Below are 20986 nucleotides of genomic sequence, written 5' to 3'. Positions count from 1 at the left end.
AGAATATTCTACAATTCAACCAAGAAACATGCCTGAACCAAAACCCTATGAAATCTAATTTCGTTCTCAGAAATTAATATAACAGACATATTAATATACAATTCACTTAGAAACATGTCGAGATTGAACTCTACAATCTGACATCTAATTACAACTTTCACCAAATGTAGAAAAATCTACCACAAAAGCATTGCAATGGGATTAAAAGTAGTCTATCTAGGCTAAACTAAGCTACTGTTTACAATTTAGAACATTGCATATATCTCCTAATTTCTTGAAATACGGTAGGTTCAAGAATAAGACTTCATTAGACCCAAGTTGTAAAGAAACTTCTCAGAGCTTGATCGAAAGAGACCAGACAAAGAGAATTTTCCTCTCTCATGGGGTTGAGGTTTTGAGGAGACATCATCTTTGACCTGCAGTATGGCCAAACCAATCTCTTTTCGAACTGCTTCAATTGTTTCACTCTTAACTGGATTTCCAGTCACATCAGTCACATAGAAAACATTCACAGCTTGAGTGCCCCTGGTTGTAACTTCAGCACGGTTGACTGAAAGGCCATTTTCTCTAAAGATGCGGGTTACATCAGACAGAAGCCCAACCCTGTCCTCCCCACAAAGTTCTAGCTTTATACCCTACAAAATCAAATACAAAATAATTGTATCACTGATCAATATTTGGTAAGAACATGTGAATTAGCACACCAATCACGTGTGGTGGTACCTCAGAAGTTCGTCTCCTAATAGCGGCCTCCAAACAATGAATCACTCTTTGTCTTTCTGCTTCAGAACTGATAGGACAACCATCCACATGCCTTATATAATATTCCTGTAAAAGAAAGCAAAACAAAAACATATCAGTGAAGTTTAATGGTACAGTTAGTACCTCCAGTGATGAATTCCAATGGCAACCACAAACAAAAGCATATTGGTACTATTACCAATATGCATTTGCACTCAAAGTAACATGACATGTAATGTCATTAAAGTATGATAATTATAATTCATGTCTAAGTTGGTAAGATGTACGAGTACTGATCTGGTGTCAATTCCAAGAACATAAAACTAACCTGATATGCCTCTGGTCCTTCGGCAATGACAGTTCCATGGTACACAACATACTGCATGTCTGTGAGGGTGCATACCGTGTCAAACAGTAACTTAGGTCTATCTGGACACCTCAAGTTCACAACAGTATATCCCTTATCTATGCAATCATCAACAGTAACAAGGAGCTTGTTCCTGTCACTTGTTGATCCAGAATCTCCATCGTCTATGTCATAATCACGGTCGGCATACATCAACTGATGCAGCCTCCTATCCTTGTGAGTAGAACCAACAGAAACAGCAGTGTTGGCACTCTTCTTATCTATGTCTCCTTTCAGCACATACAGTAGAAGCTGCTTAATCTTAGCAAGGCGATCCGGGTTGTCGATGGACAATCCTGTCTCCTCATCTGTGATGTAAACAACAGATGCCATTCTTGAATTGTGTGTCCAGACTTCTGCTGCTACCACATTGCATTTGAGGTCTGCAAGAACAGCAAAAACTTCCGAAAGCAACCCTGGCCTGTCTCTTCCGGTTAATTCAATGGTTGTATGTTCTGCTTCAGCTTGAACCCCAACAGATCTTCTCAAGGATCGGAAACTGGAGGCTCTTGGACCCAGCGACTGCAACAAGAAACAGAAATTATCAGACTGAATTGGGTAATTCAGATGGATCCATACAGAGCAATAACATGCAAGAAGAAAATTGCTGATTCAAGTTCCAAAATGAAAGAAAACTAGTTCTTTTTCATTCTAGTTGTTAATTTGATGTGTTGAAAAGAAAGAACATAAACAGAAACATGCATTATTTTCTTTATTGGAGATATGTGCAGACCGAACAATCACTTATTTCAATTCCACAAACTGCCCCTTCACTCAAATAGTTGAATAGCAGATATTTAAGGTCATCAATTCACAAGCTTCAAGCTGAAAGTTTGAAAATTGAGCAGCATAAAGGACTTAAGAAACTACGATAACTCACAATTGAACATAGCTATTAGGGGGATGAAATGAAAAATATCAAACAAACTTAATCCTAATTTTGGAGTCAATTTATACAGGAAATTAAAAATTATAAAATACGTGAAAATAAAAATGGCTTCGGATTAGTTTTACAGATCTACTACCTGTTGAATACGGTCGGCTACATCATCTTGCACAAACTTTTTCCCATTCTGATCAGTGACATGAAAAACTGGGCAGTGACAAAAAACCACATAAAACAATATCACAAGAACTGAAAAAACAATTCACCAGAGCCATGGCAGATAGAAAATTGAGAACTCAGAAGTGAACCGTACCATCCATGAACCATTCTCCATCAGAGGAAATGTAAGCTCTTCTAACACTGAGATTCATGTCAGTGAGAACCTGAACCACCTCCAGCAAACTCCCGCGTCTGTTTGCGCTATCAACCTGCAACAAAACTCACGGAAAATGGTAACACAGAGAGACCCTTTTGCAATGCAGAAAAGACAAGGCCAATGGGAGGTGAATTTAGCACCTTTATCACAGTGTCTGTCCTGCTCGAAACGTTATCCACAGCAACTCTGCAGGGCAGCAAAACACAACATGAAAAACTACTATGCTACATAAACATCTCCCAGCAGTGCAAAGAAGCAAGAAGATGATTAGTGGCGGTAGAGTGGCGAACCTGGGAGGGTTCATTCGAATGACAAGCTTCTCGAATTCATCATGAAGAGGTAGAGGAGATGACCAGCAATCCATTTGGGGTGTGGTGGAAAACAGAACAGAACAGAGTAGAGAGTGGCTTTGTTTGGATAACGGAGAGTGAGTTTGTGTTGTGTCGTGTGTCTGATTTGATTCGTGTGTTGTTGGACTTTGATTGTACCTTGCAATTGGGATGTGTGTTGTGTTTGTGTTTCGTGTTTTGTGTTGTGTTGGGTCTTTGGAATGTGGTCAATTGGTAGAATGGCTCTTAAGCTGGACCAAACGTTCCCTAAGGACACACCACACAACACACTATCACAATTTCTTTTTTCTTCATCTCCTGAATAAATATTTATTATATTATTTAATTCTCAATAAATGTTTAATTACTCACTAAATAAATATATGCCTGTCCAAAAATTAACTTTCACTTTTCCATATTAACAGTAACAATAATTCTCTTTCTTAAAACCTGGGATATCAAAAGATACTTAATTTTGTGTTTTATTATTCATATATTATATTTTCTTACAAATTATGTATAATAAATTTCAAATTTTCTAGCCTTTTTTAAAATTTTCACACGTCACCTTGTTTGGAAAAGTTGAACATAATAATAATTAAATAATAAAATATACTATTGAACTAAAAAGTTATGATATTAATTTAAGAATTTACCTTTTTCTATTCGATTAATTTGAGAAAACTTATGATTTAGGGGAACTGTTTTTAGACCTACTTCCTCAGCTGTATTATTACCTTTTTAGCCTTGGAAAAATTAACTTCTTTTTTCGTTTGGTAAGAATTAACACGTTTGATAAATTGTATTAAATTTTATTAATGATTTTTATATTTTTTCAAGATTATTGGGACTTCATTTTTTAATTATATTTTCCCATATTAGTTGTTATATATTGAATTAAGTAATTACGTTTTGACCAGTAATCATCTTCTGTTCCCGTGGAAGGGAAAATAATTAAAGAATTAGTATATTGAATTTATTACTTTGACCAGAATATTTATTTATTAAGGAAAAAAATTGTAAAACAAATTAATACAGAAACAATTTGACTGAGGACTATAAAGAAGACTGAAGTCAACTGAATATATTTTTTTTAAAACGATCACAAACTAAATTAAAAAAAAATATTGTTACAGTTGCTTATTGAAAAATTAATAATTATTTATTTATTTTTCTTTAGGCTCTATAATTTTTTCTTTGCTTTTTTATCTCTGTAAAAGTTAAATAATTATTTATAGTCCTTATAAAATTAAGAATTTTAGTTTTAGTCCCTGTGAAATAGTTTTTTTGTTGTTTTTCTTCGTCTGTTTTTTTTTAAGTCACCAATTTTGTTCCTAATATCAATTTTAGAAAGAATTAATAGCATATTTTCTTTAATTTATTTTTAAAAGCTTTGTCTAGAAATATAGTAGGCCCCACTTAAATGTCACTTGATTTTTTTTATCACATACATATAACAACGAATTTCACATAATACTAGATATTACAAACAGGACTAAAAACAAATAAAGAAAGAAATTGTAAATATACTCAAGTTACAATTATAACCATCTTATAATTTTTATGATATCAAGTAACAGTTATGATAAATAATAAATTTGCTAGTTTATATACTGATTAATTCAAAATTGATATTAAAATATTTTTTAATCGACTAATTTTGTGTTATGAAATCAAGTATACTACTAAGACAGTATTAAATAGGATTATTTGAAATTTAGAATTTGATTATAATCTTATTCTTAAAAATATTTTAAAATGTAAGAAAAGAGAAATATATTTAAATAACTTTTAAGTATATTAGATTATTAAATATATTAAAAGATATTATAAATATATATATATATATAAAAGATTAAATATATTTTTTTCTCTAAATTAAATTATACATATTTAATTTTGTATTTTTGGAAGTCATGTAAAACATCATTTTTTAATAAATTATACTATAATTTTTTTTTTACTTTAAGCACAAAGTTTATCATAAATTATAATAAAATTATAATATAACTTCTTGGAGGTGATACTTTGTATGATTTTCCCAAAGTGTAATACAAAATATTTTATAATTTAATTTAAGAATAAAATATAACATTTTATAATAATTTAAGGAAAAATAATAATCTTTTAGAAAAGATGTTATGGAGTTGGTGGTGAGTGGTAAAACATGTGAAAGTTGGAATGCATGATAGAATGTCCTTTGTCATAAGAAACCGTTACTGATGAGCTGGCATTTGTAGTGTTAGTTTGAATGAACAAACTGCTTCAACATGAGTTGTCATCCACACTCTATCTTTCTTAGTCAACCCTTCTTTATTACTAATTACCACTCTTTCTCCATTCACATTATTCACCCTAATTAACGTTATAATTAAAAAAAATAATCAACTAATGAAGGACATTATATACACTATTATTCTTTTAAAATTTATACCACTCATTAAAAATATATATTTTTGAATTTTCAAATTTCTAAATTTGGCTCCTTAAAAGAAAAACATGTTGTTATTGTTGTTGATTATGTTTTAATAAATACTTAATAAATTTTTTCCTTTCTTCCTTTTAAAGGACATGAGCAAAAGACACTTTATGCAATTAAGAGGTAAAGCATGTGAATCCTTTCATGTTCTTTGAGTTGAAGTGGCATGTGAATGTATATGTTTTGGTTGTGTAAAAGGAAAATACTAAATGAATCATTCTTTTATTTTATTTTAGTTAATTTTTAGTTTTTTATATCAATGGACCACAGTAGATTTTTTTCATTTCTTTTGTATATTTCGTACGGCAAATACTTTTAACATATAAAGTATATAATTTCAAGTTAGATTATGAATTATTTCGTAAGTAGCTTATAAAAAAAAAAAGGAAAAAACGCGTTTATGATAGAAAATAAAGTTGTAAAATCCTAAACTCCAATTAATGCATGTCTACGGAACAAGGAACCGACAACATAGTTACTCTCAAAGAACGAAGTAAAACATTTACAGTAAATGTGTTGTAAATAAGTGTCACCACAGGGTGGACCTAAGTTCAGTTTTGTCGCACCGCTAACACTAGTATTTATTTTCATGTCTCAAAAATGTTATTTTTTGTTAATAAAATAACTCTTCTATTTTATTTGGCACAATAGCATAGATGCATTGGTTAATTAAAACTTCATACGGCTAGTGCTTCTCCAAACTCTTCTATTTCTATCTCATACATCCATTTTCAACTTATTTAATAATTCAAAAATTAAATTTTTACCATCGTAAAGAAAAATATGACTTTATTAATTGTTTTTAAATAAATGAAAAATAAATAAATACATGAAGTCAATAAACTCACTCTTAAGACGATAAAATATATGTCGTCATCATAAAATGCATACGAGATCGAGGTCAACTTTTTTTTCATAATCTATCTTTCTAATTGTAAATTTAAGTTAAAACTCGTCTTTTATTTAAATCGAATTAGAGAATTATTAGTAAAATTTGATAATATTAATAATAAATACGTATTAAATATAATCAATTTATAACAATATTTCAAACATTTATTTATAATTTTTGAAACGAGTTTCAAATTAACATCAACCTAATTACAGTTCATCTAATAATTATCATACTTGATTTTAATGTAATTTTAGTATTTATCTCCGATTAAGATTAATAATTCGATTTTTTTACAAAATTACGAATAGTATTTTAACATATATATATATATATCCTTTTTACTATCAGTTTACAATGAAAAACATTTGTATGAAAGACAAATTTTGGTACAAAGAAGTTTTAAACTTTAGAATTCTTTACTTAGTGTATGTTATACTTGTTCGTGTTAGAAATTTAAGTCTATGTCTAATACATTGAAAGTGCAAAAATTGAACACTGTATAAAGATTAATATCTATAAATTTATAGTAGAATAAATTTAGATATATTCAATTTCACTTTTATTGGAGTATTCCAAGGATATCTGTGGAGAGAGGTTTGTCATTCATATAGTTTTGATTGGGACAAAAAACAGTGAGCAGCAAAAGTTTGTAATATACGAGGAGTTTGGTGTTATATAATTAACATTGTCAGCTAAAATATGCCAAATAAAATTTAATTAGGAACAAAAATGTCTTATTGCAAAACTCAACAACCAATATCAAATACTCTATAAAAAAAATTACTAGAAAACATCCTGATGCATAAAATAAATAATTATCGTGGATTCGATTCTTTAAGATTAATTATAATAAGAAAAAGATGTATTCCTCTCCATTACATAATATATTTAAAAGAAAAATGTAAGTTGGTGTGAATTAAGCATAAGGGATGGAGCTGCAAAATCATGGCTTTGTCGTAAAGTGTTTTCTTTTTCAGTCCCCATACAAGATTGTGTTTAATATTTAGAATCAGTTAAATCAAGAATCTCTGTTCTTTTTCATAAAAAATGTAACATGATCACGTGGATATGCTTGCCTTTCCTTTTGCTCCCTTCGTTGCTTTCAATCTCTTTTTATCAATCTTTTTATTAGACTTTGTGTTTTATTAGAATTTCCCACAAGAACATTCTGATTTGAGAATATAGCAAGACAAAACGCTTTAGTATTTATTTTGTGAAGTAGATTTTAAATTTAGTCTAATTTATAAAATTAAGTTTAAAATTAATTTTATAAAATTTATGTTTAAGATGAGTTTTGTATTAACTTGTATGTAAATTTATTTTATTTTAATTTTACACCTTATATTTTGTATGGTCATTATAAAATTAGTTGATGGTTAAACATAACATTTTCACACAATTCTCTTCAAATTCAAACATTTCAATTAGAGATAAAAGCAATATATTTCGCAATTCATCACTCTCTCTTCTTTACCTATAAGTTGAAACGAATATCACAAATCTCTAAAATGTATCATTATTGTTTGTGAAGAACTGCAGTCACCAGCAATGATGGAGGCAGAGAAATAGTGGGAGAAGGGTTTCTTTTGTGGGGGAGAAGATGAGTAGCGAAAGAGTTTTCGTGATTTTTGCAATTTAAATAGGCTATTGTCTCAATTCTCCACTAAATCGAGGCAATAAAACCCTTACTATCTTAGCTCTCCACTTAACCGAAGCGTAAACCCCCAGAAAATTTAAAAAATAAAACCGTTATTAACTATATGTCTCGTTTAGCTTTAAACCCGAAGCATAAACAACATTTTGCTTCGGTTGGAAGGCAACCGGTGTTGTAGAGCCTGCGACAAAACGTCTTAAATTAGGGGTTGTCAGTGCATAGAACGTTCTACATACCTTTTGTCAACATCTACTGCCTCGATTGGTCAGAGAATCGAGGTAGTAACCCTATTTCAAAAAGCTTGACAAGTGAAAAGTCCGCTTTGTAGAGGGGTGACAGGGTTTTATGCCTCGGTTGTTCGCAGAACCGAGGTAGTAGCCCTATTTCAAAAAGCCTATCAGTTGAAAAGTCTGTTTGACAAGGTGGGTGAGAAGGTTTCTGCCTCGGTTGTTTACAGGACCGAGACAGTAACCCTCTTTAGACATCAGTTTCTGTATAACCAAGACATATACTTTCACTTAAAGTACGAAAATGTCACCGCATTTTTATACGTTTTGATTTCAGTAAAACCGAGACATATATAGTGCATATATTTTTTACTAGTGGTTAAATGTTAAAAGAAAAATATATAATATATCATATGGCTTTATGTATAAAGCTTGTGAATGACTTGGCGTCATGGTAAACCATGTGTTAATTTTAGGAGTGTTTAAGAAAGTCATAATTTATGTAACATTTTGTAAAGTATATAAGATATAAAGTTTTTTTAAAAGAAAAGTGAAAAGTTTGGGATTTGTTATGGGTATTTTTACTTATGGATATATAATAAAAGGGATGTGAAAGTGAAACCCTAGAAAAAAGTGTGGGAGACAGAGTACTGACAGGTACGGTAAGTAAGTGTATTGCCACATCATTATCTCCTTTTTGTCTCTCTTTACTTTTTTTGTCTGTCTCATCCAATCCAAACCTAGTAGACTCACATGACCTTCCATCGCACATCTCTCTCTAAGATATTTTTATTTTCTCTTCAGATACACGTGACCCATACTATAATTTTTTTTAGTTTTTTTACCTTTTATAAGTTCGGACCAATTTTTACATTTTTTAATAAAACTAAATATATTTTTAATTTTTAAATTTTAATACGAACTTCAAATTTTTCTCTCTTTCAAATTCTTTATACGAATTAATTTTAAAACTTTAACATATATAAATATAATCTTTTTAAACAATTAAATTTTTAACGTATTAGACAAAAATAAATATTGAACCTTTTTTATATGTTTTAACTCAAACATTATTTATATATTTTAACTCAGATATTAATTTAATTTTTCTTAACATAAACAAAATTATCATGTTGAATTAAGAAAGATATATTTATTTATTTTTAAAGTTTAGAAACTAATATTTATTAAAGTTTGCGGATTAAAATTTATAAACTTCGAAATTTTGATAAAGTTTAATTTTTAAACTTTAACATATATAAATATAATCTTTTTAGACAATTAAATTTTTAATGTATCAAATAAACATAAATGAATCGTTGATATATTTAATTTAAAATATTATTCAACATATAAAAAAAATTACATCTTGAATTAGAAATTAGAAAGATTATATTTATTTACTTTTAACATTTGGAAATTAAAATCTATTAAATATTTTAGAACTAAAATTTATCCAAATTTAAAATAAATACAAATCAGAATCTTGAATCTAAATTTAAGAATTATAAACATATTTAACATTTTTAATATTATAATAATTCAGAAAATTAATTTATATTTTTCAGATTGTATAAGTTAAATTGCCTTAAAAAGTGTTTTAACTTTCATCTTAATAAAATATTTGTAAAAAAAGAAAAACATTGTCATCCTTATGTTTCTTCTCTGCTTCTAAACAAGGGAATATTTTCTTGCCTCATCTGTGTTTCTCCCAATTTATCAAACTTTCTCACTTTCTCGTCTCTTTTAAGCCAAACACTGTATTAACAAAATTTGTATCCAATTTAAAATTACTTTTCACATGAATCAAACTATCGAAGTTTCAAAAGTTATCAAATCTCTTTGGTCTGATACTATTCTTTTATTTTTCTTTTAAAATTTATTAAAATTAAAAAATACTCTAACTCTGCAGTTTAACTTCAACACACATCAGTTCTAACAAAAAAAAATAGTAATACGTAATTTAAAAAAAAATGACAGGTTTAATTGACTACAAGTTGAATTAAAAATTAATTTATTCAATTTGGTTCCCTAATAATGTTGCCATAAAAATTTCAATACAATTCGGCCGTTGCGTGTTTATAAATTAAATGAGATGATTCACTAAATTTAAAAATAAAAAACTAGTAACATTTTTTCATTGATGGTGTGTATATATAAAACACTTAATATTTAAATAGTTAACTAATATTAAGACTTCGTATTATTTAAACTGTATTTTTTCAATAATATAAAAATTGGTCAATTCACTTAAACTTGATTCAAACTACTTGATTCATCAATCAAGTTAGCTGAATTAATTCTGACATGGAATGAAAATATCTTCAATATTTTCACTTCAGTATCAGGTTAAAATAATTTTACTTATATTTAATTTTTATAAGTGAAAATATAATTCAATATAATTAATTAAGAGCAACAAATATATTTCTTTTACATTTAAGTTACCTTATCTTATAAAAGATACAAATTTTATCTTTAAGAAATTCTGCATCTTATGCAGATTTTGTATACAAGAGGGAGCATTTCATAATTCTAATTAATCACAAAATATTTCCAACTTTCGAGCTTGATAAGAGATGAATAATCTCATTTACTTGTAATTATTGAGTTTACATGATTTTCCAAATCCCTTGGCAGAATCTGTACACAAATTGGATCAGTGGTATATAACATACACACTTATTCAGACTGAAATCATGTTCAGCTGCTTAGAATTTTTCACTGCTTCTGGTTCTCTTTCTGAAGCACATTAAAATTACCAGATAACTATGACAAATATCTTCAATTCTGGTTTTCTGTAATGAGAGAGAGATAGGCTTAGTTGATGTTGAAAAACTATGCAATTGCTTCATACAGTCTTTCCTCTCAAAAGGGGTTAAGAAGTGAATTTTGATCTTAATTCAATGTTATGTTGACGTAAATCTAATCATATAAGGAATTGATATGACTATATTAAGGGTTTAGATTAATTATGAAACTTAAATTAAAAATTAACATCATTTTAATCCAAAACTTTAAGATTACGAGTAAATAAGTTTTTTTTTTATAAATGATGTTTCATTTCCTCATTTTTATTCACGTGAGACTTAAATTTATATTTGAATTCTTAATACCGTGAAATTTTCAACAAAAGGTTCTAACACATATCCTTCCATCCCTCACTTTCAATCACAGGCTTTCATGGACAATATAGGTATATATATATATATATATATATATATATATATATATATATATATATATATATATATATATAGCTGTTTCAACATGTTCTTAAGAATTGATGCCACCACGCACACTCCAGTAGCTATGTTCAATGCCTATACATTGCAAAAGGATTTCATATTAACACAGAAGATATCATATTAACATTGTCAATTTGTTAGTTTCTGATAAAAGAAACTGTACACAATCTGATGCAGATTAGCTGCGAATAACTGAGCAAAGGACTTCAAATAGCAATGTACAGTATAACAATAACATCAAAAGAAATTGCATTCGTTCATAAACAAAATTGTACAACAAACAAAGGGTTACATGACTCCAGTGAACCTTCTCCTGATAAATCCAACAATAGGAGAGAAAGAATTTTTAAGCTTGAACCATGTTAGAAGATTTGAAATGGCTTTTTAATTACTCAAGAGGCCATCTAAACAAAAATTTGAAAGCAAGATCTGAAATGTCTGTTAGGTGAATTAATCTTGTAATTCAGATTATAAGAAGATAGTAATTTTTAAAATTTTCTGAGTTAACCTTGTTATTGACCACATACTAGGAGGGATTGAAAAGTGACATGAAGCAGTTGCAAAGTTTTTCAACCCCAATCCTACCTGACACTCATTACAGAATGCCAGAAACAGCCTAATTGATGCTATCAGTTCATATCAGTTAACTTGAAGCTGTGGTGAAAAACAAAACCAGATGTAAGTTGTAACCCCTTGTTTCATCATCAATACAATGCAGACATATTTTTTTGCTTTGATGCTTGAGCCATGTGTTAATTAAGAGATAAAATATCAGTTGATCAGACTCAAAAAACTGCCATGATTGATGCATAACTGAAATTCTTAAAGCATTCCCATTTTTCACATCACAATGATGTTGCCATAAAACGGTAATGCTTTAAGAATATTCAGTTATGCATCAAAAAGGGAAGGTGGAGCTGCTCTTTTCTTAGTGAGTGGTGAATAGAACACCGAACAACCAATAACAAGGAAGCAAGAAGTAAAGTGAGAAGAGTGGTGGGAACGAACGAATGAATAAAATTATGAAACTGAGGTTTTTGGCTGAGTCTTTTTATAGACAAGAACCAAAAAGAATGAGAACTGATTTACTTCATTTCACACAGATGCATGCATCAAGAAATTATCAATGCATTGGAGGTGTCAATTAAGTCAACTGAACGTGTAATGGATCTATCGAGGAAGAAGTTTGTCAAAGAAACACAATAATAATGAGATCTGAGCCAAGTCATATGAAAAATGACACTGTCTTTAACCCAAAATCTTAAGACAATAAGTTTATCAGTCTTTATCCTAATACGACGTCTGACTTTCTCATTTCTACTCAACACGAAACTTAGACTTGTACTTTCAGAGTCTTTATCCTTATACGATGTCTAACTTTTTCATTTCTATTCAACACGAAACTTAGACTCATAATTTGATAACGTGAGTTTAGTGTGTTCAATTACCACCAAATCAAATCTCACCCTTCAAAGAGAACCTTCCTGATAAAGTAGTATTTTCCAATGTTTTTCTTCTAGGTCATAGTACATGTGCATGCTCATTCATAGCAAAATGACGTAGTGCAGTGCATGTAGGATGAAAAACTGTGCTGTGTGGGTACTAATGAATTGATTAATCAACAAAGATGCATCATCATGATCATCAAGAAAGGCCATTTGATGCAATGTATCTGAACTTGAGCTTGGATGTGAGAGGGCCACTTAATTACCTTGTGGTTAATTGTGAACAAAGGACAATATCAACCTAGCTGTTATCACTTTCAATCGCTCTTAATTTGTACATTTTTCTGTGATTTTGTAATACTTAAGTGCTGCTTTCTTTTCTTATGTTGGGTCAATTTATAGCACTATAAATTGGCCACCACAGTTTGTAGTGAATGATATATCACATGGGTGGATCGTATACTGATGCAAGGTTTTGTAAACATTTAACAGGAAAAGGGACCACTTATGCAGAAATTAATAGCAGAAAAAATTGTAATCTTTCACAAACCAATGTTAAGGTTAATTTCTTCTGACATCTTTCACTTTATTCCTCACATTACCATTAACATCACATTAATCATTACTTTTTATCATACTCTTAGTTTCATTTAGTTCTTACTTATGTTACACCTTTATCATGAGTGAAAGAGAAATAGTAAAGAAGGTTGTATTAGGAAATGTACATCTTTTTAATGTAAATGATGATATCAATTACATTTATTGATTTTTATATTTTATTTTGGAAAATAAATAGATAAAAAGGGATAAAAGTGTTTGTTGGTTGACTTAAGTATGTTCATACAATTTTTTCAATCTTCTGAATAAATTTGCAGATAAAGTTGAATTGGGTGTGTTTACTAGTGTTCTACTTGTTGCTGGCTTTGGCAATTTTCTTACATGCACAAGAAAAGAAAATAAGAAAAATTAATAAACCCCTTTACAAATTTATGTCAAGTAACGCAGTCTTGTATTTTTTTTTTATGATATAAAAGATTGTTAATGCTTCCTGCACCTCACAATCACTAACTTTACTCCTATAATATTAAGAAAATAGTAAAATAGTCTTTACCACAATACTGCACAGTAACAAAAAGAGAAAAAAATGCAAAAAATAAAGGAAAAGAAGCTCATTCTAAGAAAGTCTTTTAGCATAACATATTTCATGTGTTGCGAAAAGCTTTTTTCAGAACATATTTTTCATGTATGAGTATTTCAAAAAAACTTATTCTGAAAGACATTTTGAGTTTCGGGATTTTTTTTTTTTGAAAATTTCATTCTGGAGAATTTATTTCAAAACACATTTAAGATGTTTCAAAAATTACATTTTGAAAATTTTGTTCCAAAAATTTTATTTCGAAAATCTTGTTCTAAAAATGCTTAAAAAATTGTTCCGAAAAGTTCAGTACATTTTCAAAATGGTTATTTCTGAAAATCACTTTTTTGAAAATGGTTATGGCAAAATTTCAGTACATTTTCTATAAAAAAACAAAAATCAATGTAATAATACTTAAGCATGCATTCAATGGGCCATATTAGTTCCAACTGTTATCTTTTAAATGCATATTTCCTCAGTCAAAGCAATCTGATTTTCTTTATTTAACCAAAAATATTACGTGTAAATATTATTTTCTGTTTATCCACAATTAGTATAGTCAATGTTATATCATTAAAAGCGAAAGTTCAGTCAGATACATGTAAAAAATCAATGATAAATTATAATGCAACACATTGATAAGTATGAAAAATCATCTCTTGTTATGATAACACAATCAAGGTTGCAAGAGAATAGGGTTGGGTTTAATACTAACTTGCTAGCTTTCTTCATTTTCCTCTTCAGAATCAAAATACATCATCACCTAACTATATTGGTAGGCAACTAAATGAAACATTCCCAATAGAACTCTCAAACAATAACAATAACTAAAAAAAAATCAATGATCTAAGAGCTTTATTACTATACTTTGAAACCAGATGCTTTATTGCTTTACATGATTTCAAGTGTGCCTGATATCTGCCTTCACCAGAGAAGTAACCATGCTGCTGAAGGAAAAAGAAAATGCAAGCAAAGCAGAAACCATAAAATAGCATGCATGCGCAATAGCTAACATCTGAGGCTGATTACTTGTGAACAAAATTTGAGAGTTAGCGGTCAATGTCTGAACCAAGGTCACCCCACCGTACGTTGTATCTGGCTGCAAGATAGTGAGCACCAACAGGACCCCTACTACCATAAGGATAGTACTCTGGAATTATCTTCTTCTCTTCTAGTTCCTTCAGTACAGGTGTAAAGAGTGACCAAGCCGCATCCAGTTCATCACTGCGTATGAAGAGTCTTCTTTCTCCTTCAATGGCATCCAACAGTAGCCTCTCATAAGCATCTGGAATCTCCTTTGAATATCTGAAATGAAGTAAAAATGAAAACTACTTTCAAAATCAAAATGATCATATAATATGTCATCCATAGATAGCACTTTACTACTTTCAAAATGTCCAATTTTTTCTATGGAGCAAGAAAAATCCTGCAATTATGGTGGCAGCATTCCACAGGCCCACAAAGATTATATCGACATTAGATCAATGTTGAACACTGCCACCAGTTTAAGAAAGTAAGAAACTAAGAATGAAGTGAATTTGTGAGATGATAATCTAATGAAGAGTGTATTTCAGGGTCCCATAAAGTTGATTTTTTAACAGTAAAAGGAAATACCTTGCTGCATAGTGAAGATTTAGATTACTGCGGTCCAACTTCATTCCCAGACCTGGAACTTTGTTGTTTATCTTCAAATAAATAGCCTCATCAGGCTGAACTCTGATAACAAGTTCATTGGTTGCCCGATCAAGATCTGCTCCAAAATTTCGATTGTACAGATTACCCGGCACATGCCTGAACTGTACCCGTATCTCAGCTCTGAATCCAAAAACAAAATAGCAGTTAAATATATCAAAAGTGGGCGTAGAGGCCTAGAAGTATATACAGATGGCTGACACTATAAAGTAAATTTATTTCCTCCCCTTACCCTTTGCTGTGTAATGCTTTCCCTGCCTTCATCAGAAAAGGTACCCCGTCCCATCTTGCATTATCTATAAAGAGGGCAGCCGCAGCAAATGTTGGAGTTAAGCTGCCTACTGGTACAGTTTTGTCATCAACATAGGCTGGATACGTAACACCTCCTCTTGTGTGGCTCTTATACTGGCCTATAACCACATCCTCAAGTTGCAGGGGTCTCATTGAACGAAGAACTTTGACCTGACATCCATTAGGCAATTGAAAATCAGGTGAAAAAGAAAAATTCACAATTATTTAGAACAACTGAATTCAAGGCATATAACCATTTGAGACCTTTTCATTTCTTATATCCTCTGCATCCAAACTAACAGGAGTTTCCATTGCAAAGAGAGCTAGTATTTGAAGTAAATGATTCTGCATAATGTCTCTTATGATACCATAATGGTCAAAATACCTATACATATAGCACAATGGAAATGGATAAGAATCCCCATCATATGAAAAGAAAATGTGAAAGTTGTGAAGGAACAAAAGTTACCCGCCACGTCCTTCAGTGCCAAAATCTTCCGAGAATATCAACTGTACATTTCTTATATACTGCCTTGACCATAATGGCTCAAAGATGAGATTTGAGAATCGGAGGACAGAAAGATTTTCCACAAGCTCTTTCCCAAGATAGTGGTCAATCCTGTATAATATTTCCCACTTTATAACAAGTACATTACAATCTTAATGTTGAAGATGATTAGTGTTAGTTGGAAAACCTGAAAATTTGATCCTCGGTCAGATACTGCTTGAGTGATTTTGTTAATGCAGCTGAAGATTCAGAATCACGACCAAAAGGCTTTTCAACAATGACCCTGGTCCAACCATTACCAGAAGAAGCCGACAAGCTTGCACATTTTACAGCATCTATAAATATATTAGGAGGAATTGAAAGATAAAACAGGCGATTAGAAGTTCTCCCACCCTACAAAAACAATTTTCATATTCAAAAAGAATGGTTAAAATCTGATTTTAAAAATGTTAAGATTAGCTTCAACTACTCAGACAAAAAGAAATACAATAAGTTCCTTCTTTGTTCGTACATCAAACTTGATGCAGATTAAAATTGCATGTCATAAAAAAACGCACAGAAAAATAATAAGTTCAGATTGGAGAGAAAAAAATTGAAAGATTACAAGCATGTCAAAGAAACAGAATAACCATACAATTAAACGTTGATTCTAATTGAAACATGAACAAATAGGTTTTTTCTTGATGATGTCATCTGTATTGTTATATTTGAAGAATTATAACATCAACGAAATTATGGCCAATTGGTCATGGAGCCAAAAGGAAAATGCCGTAATACAAAGTAGATACCAACTACAGAGATCTACAATAGACATAACCAGTGTACAATAGCTAATGTGTTAAAACTCTTTCTTGTTTTCTTTATTTATTTCCACCCTTTTTTCTCTTCTTCTTTTTTATTTGCTTCTGGGTAAGGGATTTTCCTTTCAAGTTGGAAAATGCATTCAGTCCAGTTATTAAATTTCTACTATTTCAGAAAACTATAATTAAAACAGTGCTCGCTTTTTACAGTAGGAATCCGAATCACATTTAAGCTATAGACTACAACTATATCATATTATCCCCTTTCCAATCCAACTACCTCATGTTCCTTCAGCTTCTTGTCTAGCACTGCAAAGTTTTCCTGAGAATCATATTGACCAGAATGATAGAAACATCTTTTTAGGAATTGCTCCATCTTCTCATTGCAGTTCTCTCTGAAATTTCACAGCATGAATTTCCAAACATTAAATATGTAGCCTAACCATAACCATGATAAACATTAAGATGTAATAATCACCTCTTATCAATTCTACAAGTGAGGGTCCTGCTAACCATATTTCTCAGTTCTGCATCAGTCATCTTACTCCGTGCGTAACCATAGATGGTGAAGTGCTGCCAAAAACCAATGCATTAGCTCAATCCAAACACACAAAAAAATAATACCATCCCATCAAAACCCAACCTTAGGGAGACAATCCTCATAGTAAAGTGCAAAGAGAGCTGGAAATATCTTCTTCTTAGCAAGGTCTCCAGACGCTCCAACAACAGTAATACTAACAGTGGACTCATTTTCATCCTTTTCAAAACCGTCTTCAACTAGAGACTCCTTTGGGGACTTAACAGACAATAATTCAGCATTCAGCTGCTTGTGAGAAGTGCCGTTTTCAACAGGTGTCACGGAAGCAGCTACTGCACCTACATGCAAAAATCACACGCCATGTATGACTAAGGATTTTCCAAAGCATATATCATAAGAATAAATAATACACGCAAAACCAGTGTAATTTTATAAATGGTCATCCAATCACAACCAATCAGACATAGTAAGCTTGGAATAAACCCTCAGTTTCATCCCTAGAGCATTATTCTCTCTCCTAAGTGGCCCCTAAAGAAGGAAAAATATACAAGTGATACTCCAAGCATTATGAATAATGAAAAATAGACCCTCAAGTACTGAAAAATCCACCAAATTGATCACTGAATGTTAGAAAAATATACCAAATTAGTGACTAAACTGGAATATATTTAACACATTAGCAGTTACTTACATAAGTTTCACTACTTTAAGGACAAAGGCTATGATTGGATTCCCATTTGGGGCGCTCCAAATACAGCTTGGTGAATAAACTCAGCATGGATTGAGTACATTCACACACACCAATATGTTGCAAGAAACAAAGTTTCCATAAAAGCAAGACTCGGTTCCTTTCGCAAACTCAACTTTCTTTTATGATTTCAAATTGATTAGTCCGTTAAAGTCATCTAATAACATACTAAACACCCATTTCCAATTCTCTCGTCTCTCCCCGACACATCCCAAATTGCATGTGTACTACAGCATAAAAAGAACGGAAAGGACCCATCAGAAAAAGATTCAAAATTTAAAAGAAACAAACAAAAGGGCACAAGAAGAAGAAAAAGAAGAAGAAGAAGAACCTTCCTGTTGCTGGGTGTGGACCGGAATCTGATACGACGGGGGTTGAGACTTGAGAGAGACCTTAGAAGCAAGAAAGCGATGCGAGAATGTGACGCGTTGAAGGTAAGCGAGGTTAGATGAGAAGGGAGAGGGCTGGAAGGAGGCGGAGGAAGAGGAGGAGGTGGCGAGTGAACGACAATGAGTTGAATAGAGCGAGGTAGCCATGAGGGAATGAAGAATAGGGGAAGAGAATTGAAAAAGAGGGAAATAAGAAGAGAAAGGGTGTGAGTTCGGAGGGTACGAGGGAAGGGCCCTTGAGATCTCCGAAGGGTTGCTTTGGTTGTCCCTTTCCCTTGCTGGGTGGCAGAGGACAATATACGACGGTAAGTGTTTTTGGTCTCTCCGATTTATTAGGTTTCCCTTTTTCTTTCAATTATGTTTGCAAATTGGGTTTTGCCTTTGCATTAATATGTCCCACCGCACTGCACCTAACCAAATTGCCATAAATTTAACTATTTCCAAGTATTTGACTCTTGAAAATATAAAATGATAAAACTATTTTCAATCTTTCTATATTTCAAACTCTTATAGCCCTCGTTCGTACTGCTTCCGTCAAAAGTGGCTCACTTGCGTCGACATATTTATGTGTCAACAACATTAATTTAACAATATTTTTCTCTAAGAAAAAAAACTAAGGTAACTTTTATTTACTGATGCTGTATGTTTTTCTTAATTTAAGAGACTGATTTATTTGGATTCGTCGCTGAATTCTAGTTTTGAAGTTAGTTATTCTAAAGTGTCATTTTTTTTTATTTAAGTTATAAGATACGATTTATATTAAAAGTTTCATATTAAAAAGCGGTAAATAATGATTAATTTTAATAATGTTACCACGATGGATTTAGGATGTGAATATTAATTTTATGTGGTAACGAAAATTCTTTAATCTTTAATCTTTAATTAGAGTTTAATTAGAGTTTGTTTAAGTATGTTATTTAATCGTTACTGTCAATAACTAATTTGAAAGTCTTTATAAACTTCTTTATCAAGATCATATCATCTCATTGAAAAGAACATCTTGAATGGAATAGTGAAGAAAGTGATCTTGGAGGAAGAATAAACTCTATGGTTACTTGATACATCTCGGTCTAAATAGATGATTTCTATCCCTATGCATATATCGCTACCCAACAAGAACAATACTATAACTTATAAAATAAACCCAAATGCATTATACATAAATCTTTCTGAAACTCACTTTGAGTGGTAAAATGAATGTATTATATGTTCGATTTTCCATACTCGTGTTGATATGAACTCAAGTCTCGGGTTCAAGACTCATAATTGTATATTTTAAAATAGTAAACTACAGGCCAATTTTACTAAACCACTGTGTTATGAGAACCAAAAATATAATTAAGGAGAACTATTAATATTCAGTTTTTGATTTGATCTTTAGCTATTCTTCCCTAGATTACTTATTGTATAATATATATATATATATATATAACTTTCCTCTTAAAGATTAAAATAGCGTCATGTTCATTTTTTGATGACGCCCCCAAGAGCAAGTCTTTGACAGTTTTCTCTGCTCCCCTTAACTTTCTTCCTGCATTTCCATGAATTTCTTTTTTCATTTTTTCCTTTCTGGTTTACTGAGTTATTTTTTTACTTTCGAAAATCCTCTTCTTTTTTTCTCACTTTTGAATTATACATTTTAAAAGGTAAAATAACTTTTAAATTATGTAATCTAGAAAAAAAAAATTTAAAAAAAATAGCTTCCGGACTTCTGAATGTTATTTAGTTTCTGAATTACATACCCTATAAAAGTCATTTTTAGTTTTTGAACTATATAATCTAGAAATCACTTTATAAAGGAAAAAAATGATTTCCGAATTTCATGATCTAAAAAAAGATCAAAAAGGGAAAAAAATCATGGGGATGTAGAAAAAAAGTAAGGAGGTGCAGGAAGAAACTGTTAAGTCTATATGCAAACCCAACACATCACGTTTGGACACAACAAATAACGAAGTGACTTTAAACCGTTTTCTTTCTTAGAAAATGTGTTGCTTGAAAGATCTATAATGTTTGCTTAAAAAATGAGGCCAAAAAAATTAAACAAACTTTGTAAAAAGTAGGCTATGTTTAATCCAAAATCACAAATTAAATTATAATTTGACTATATATAATCGACTTGGGATAGAAAAAAATATTTGATCGAATAGAAAAATAGAATAGAATCTTATTCTATGCTGCTTCATTGTTAGACATGCACAA

General features: G+C 30.7%; 2 protein-coding genes across 2 annotated transcripts; both read right to left on the bottom strand.

Moving 5' to 3' along the window:
- Positions 1-33: 33 nt before the first annotated feature.
- On the bottom strand, positions 34-2958 carry LOC124819731 (ACT domain-containing protein ACR4-like). The gene is made up of 7 exons (XM_047291299.2): positions 2700-2958; positions 2550-2595; positions 2347-2461; positions 2173-2240; positions 1070-1669; positions 724-828; positions 34-635 (listed from the first exon to the last, which is right to left on the bottom strand). Exons 1-7 carry the CDS (start codon positions 2771-2773, stop codon positions 291-293), a joined length of 1353 nt encoding a protein of 450 aa, XP_047147255.1. The 5' UTR covers positions 2774-2958; the 3' UTR covers positions 34-290.
- An 11504-nt stretch (positions 2959-14462) lies between these two features.
- On the bottom strand, positions 14463-19132 carry LOC124819721 (glucose-6-phosphate 1-dehydrogenase, chloroplastic-like). Its single transcript, XM_047291284.2, has 10 exons — positions 18730-19132; positions 17756-17988; positions 17591-17685; positions 17393-17507; positions 16500-16705; positions 16274-16423; positions 16069-16189; positions 15746-15975; positions 15436-15636; positions 14463-15126 (listed from the first exon to the last, which is right to left on the bottom strand). Exons 1-10 carry the CDS (start codon positions 18932-18934, stop codon positions 14871-14873), a joined length of 1812 nt encoding a protein of 603 aa, XP_047147240.1. The 5' UTR covers positions 18935-19132; the 3' UTR covers positions 14463-14870.
- Positions 19133-20986: the final 1854 nt, after the last annotated feature.

Source organism: Vigna umbellata, chromosome 4 (genome assembly GCF_029865625.1).
Source record: "Vigna umbellata cultivar VRB3 chromosome 4, Vumbellata_1.0, whole genome shotgun sequence".
In the NCBI taxonomy this organism is placed as follows: Eukaryota; Viridiplantae; Streptophyta; class Magnoliopsida; order Fabales; family Fabaceae; genus Vigna; species Vigna umbellata.
The sequence above is the reverse complement of the archived record's forward strand: the minus strand, read 5'-3'. Positions and strand labels throughout refer to the sequence as shown.

Excerpts from the sequence above, each read along its gene's own strand:
- LOC124819731 (XM_047291299.2), bottom strand. The coding sequence starts at position 2,773 with ATGGATTGCTGGTCATCTCCTCTACCTCTTCATGATGAATTCGAGAAG. Across the intron at positions 2,462-2,549 it reads GGACAGACACTGTGATAAAG|GTTGATAGCGCAAACAGACG; the intron begins GTGCTAAATTCA and ends GTTTTGTTGCAG. Across the intron at positions 2,241-2,346 it reads TGGAGAATGGTTCATGGATG|TTTTTCATGTCACTGATCAG; the intron begins GTACGGTTCACT and ends GTCACTGCCCAG.
- LOC124819721 (XM_047291284.2), bottom strand. The coding sequence starts at position 18,934 with ATGGCTACCTCGCTCTATTCAACTCATTGTCGTTCACTCGCCACCTCC. Across the intron at positions 16,190-16,273 it reads GGCACTGAAGGACGTGGCGG|GTATTTTGACCATTATGGTA; the intron begins GTAACTTTTGTT and ends CTATATGTATAG. Across the intron at positions 15,127-15,435 it reads AATCTTCACTATGCAGCAAG|ATATTCAAAGGAGATTCCAG; the intron begins GTATTTCCTTTT and ends ACTTCATTTCAG.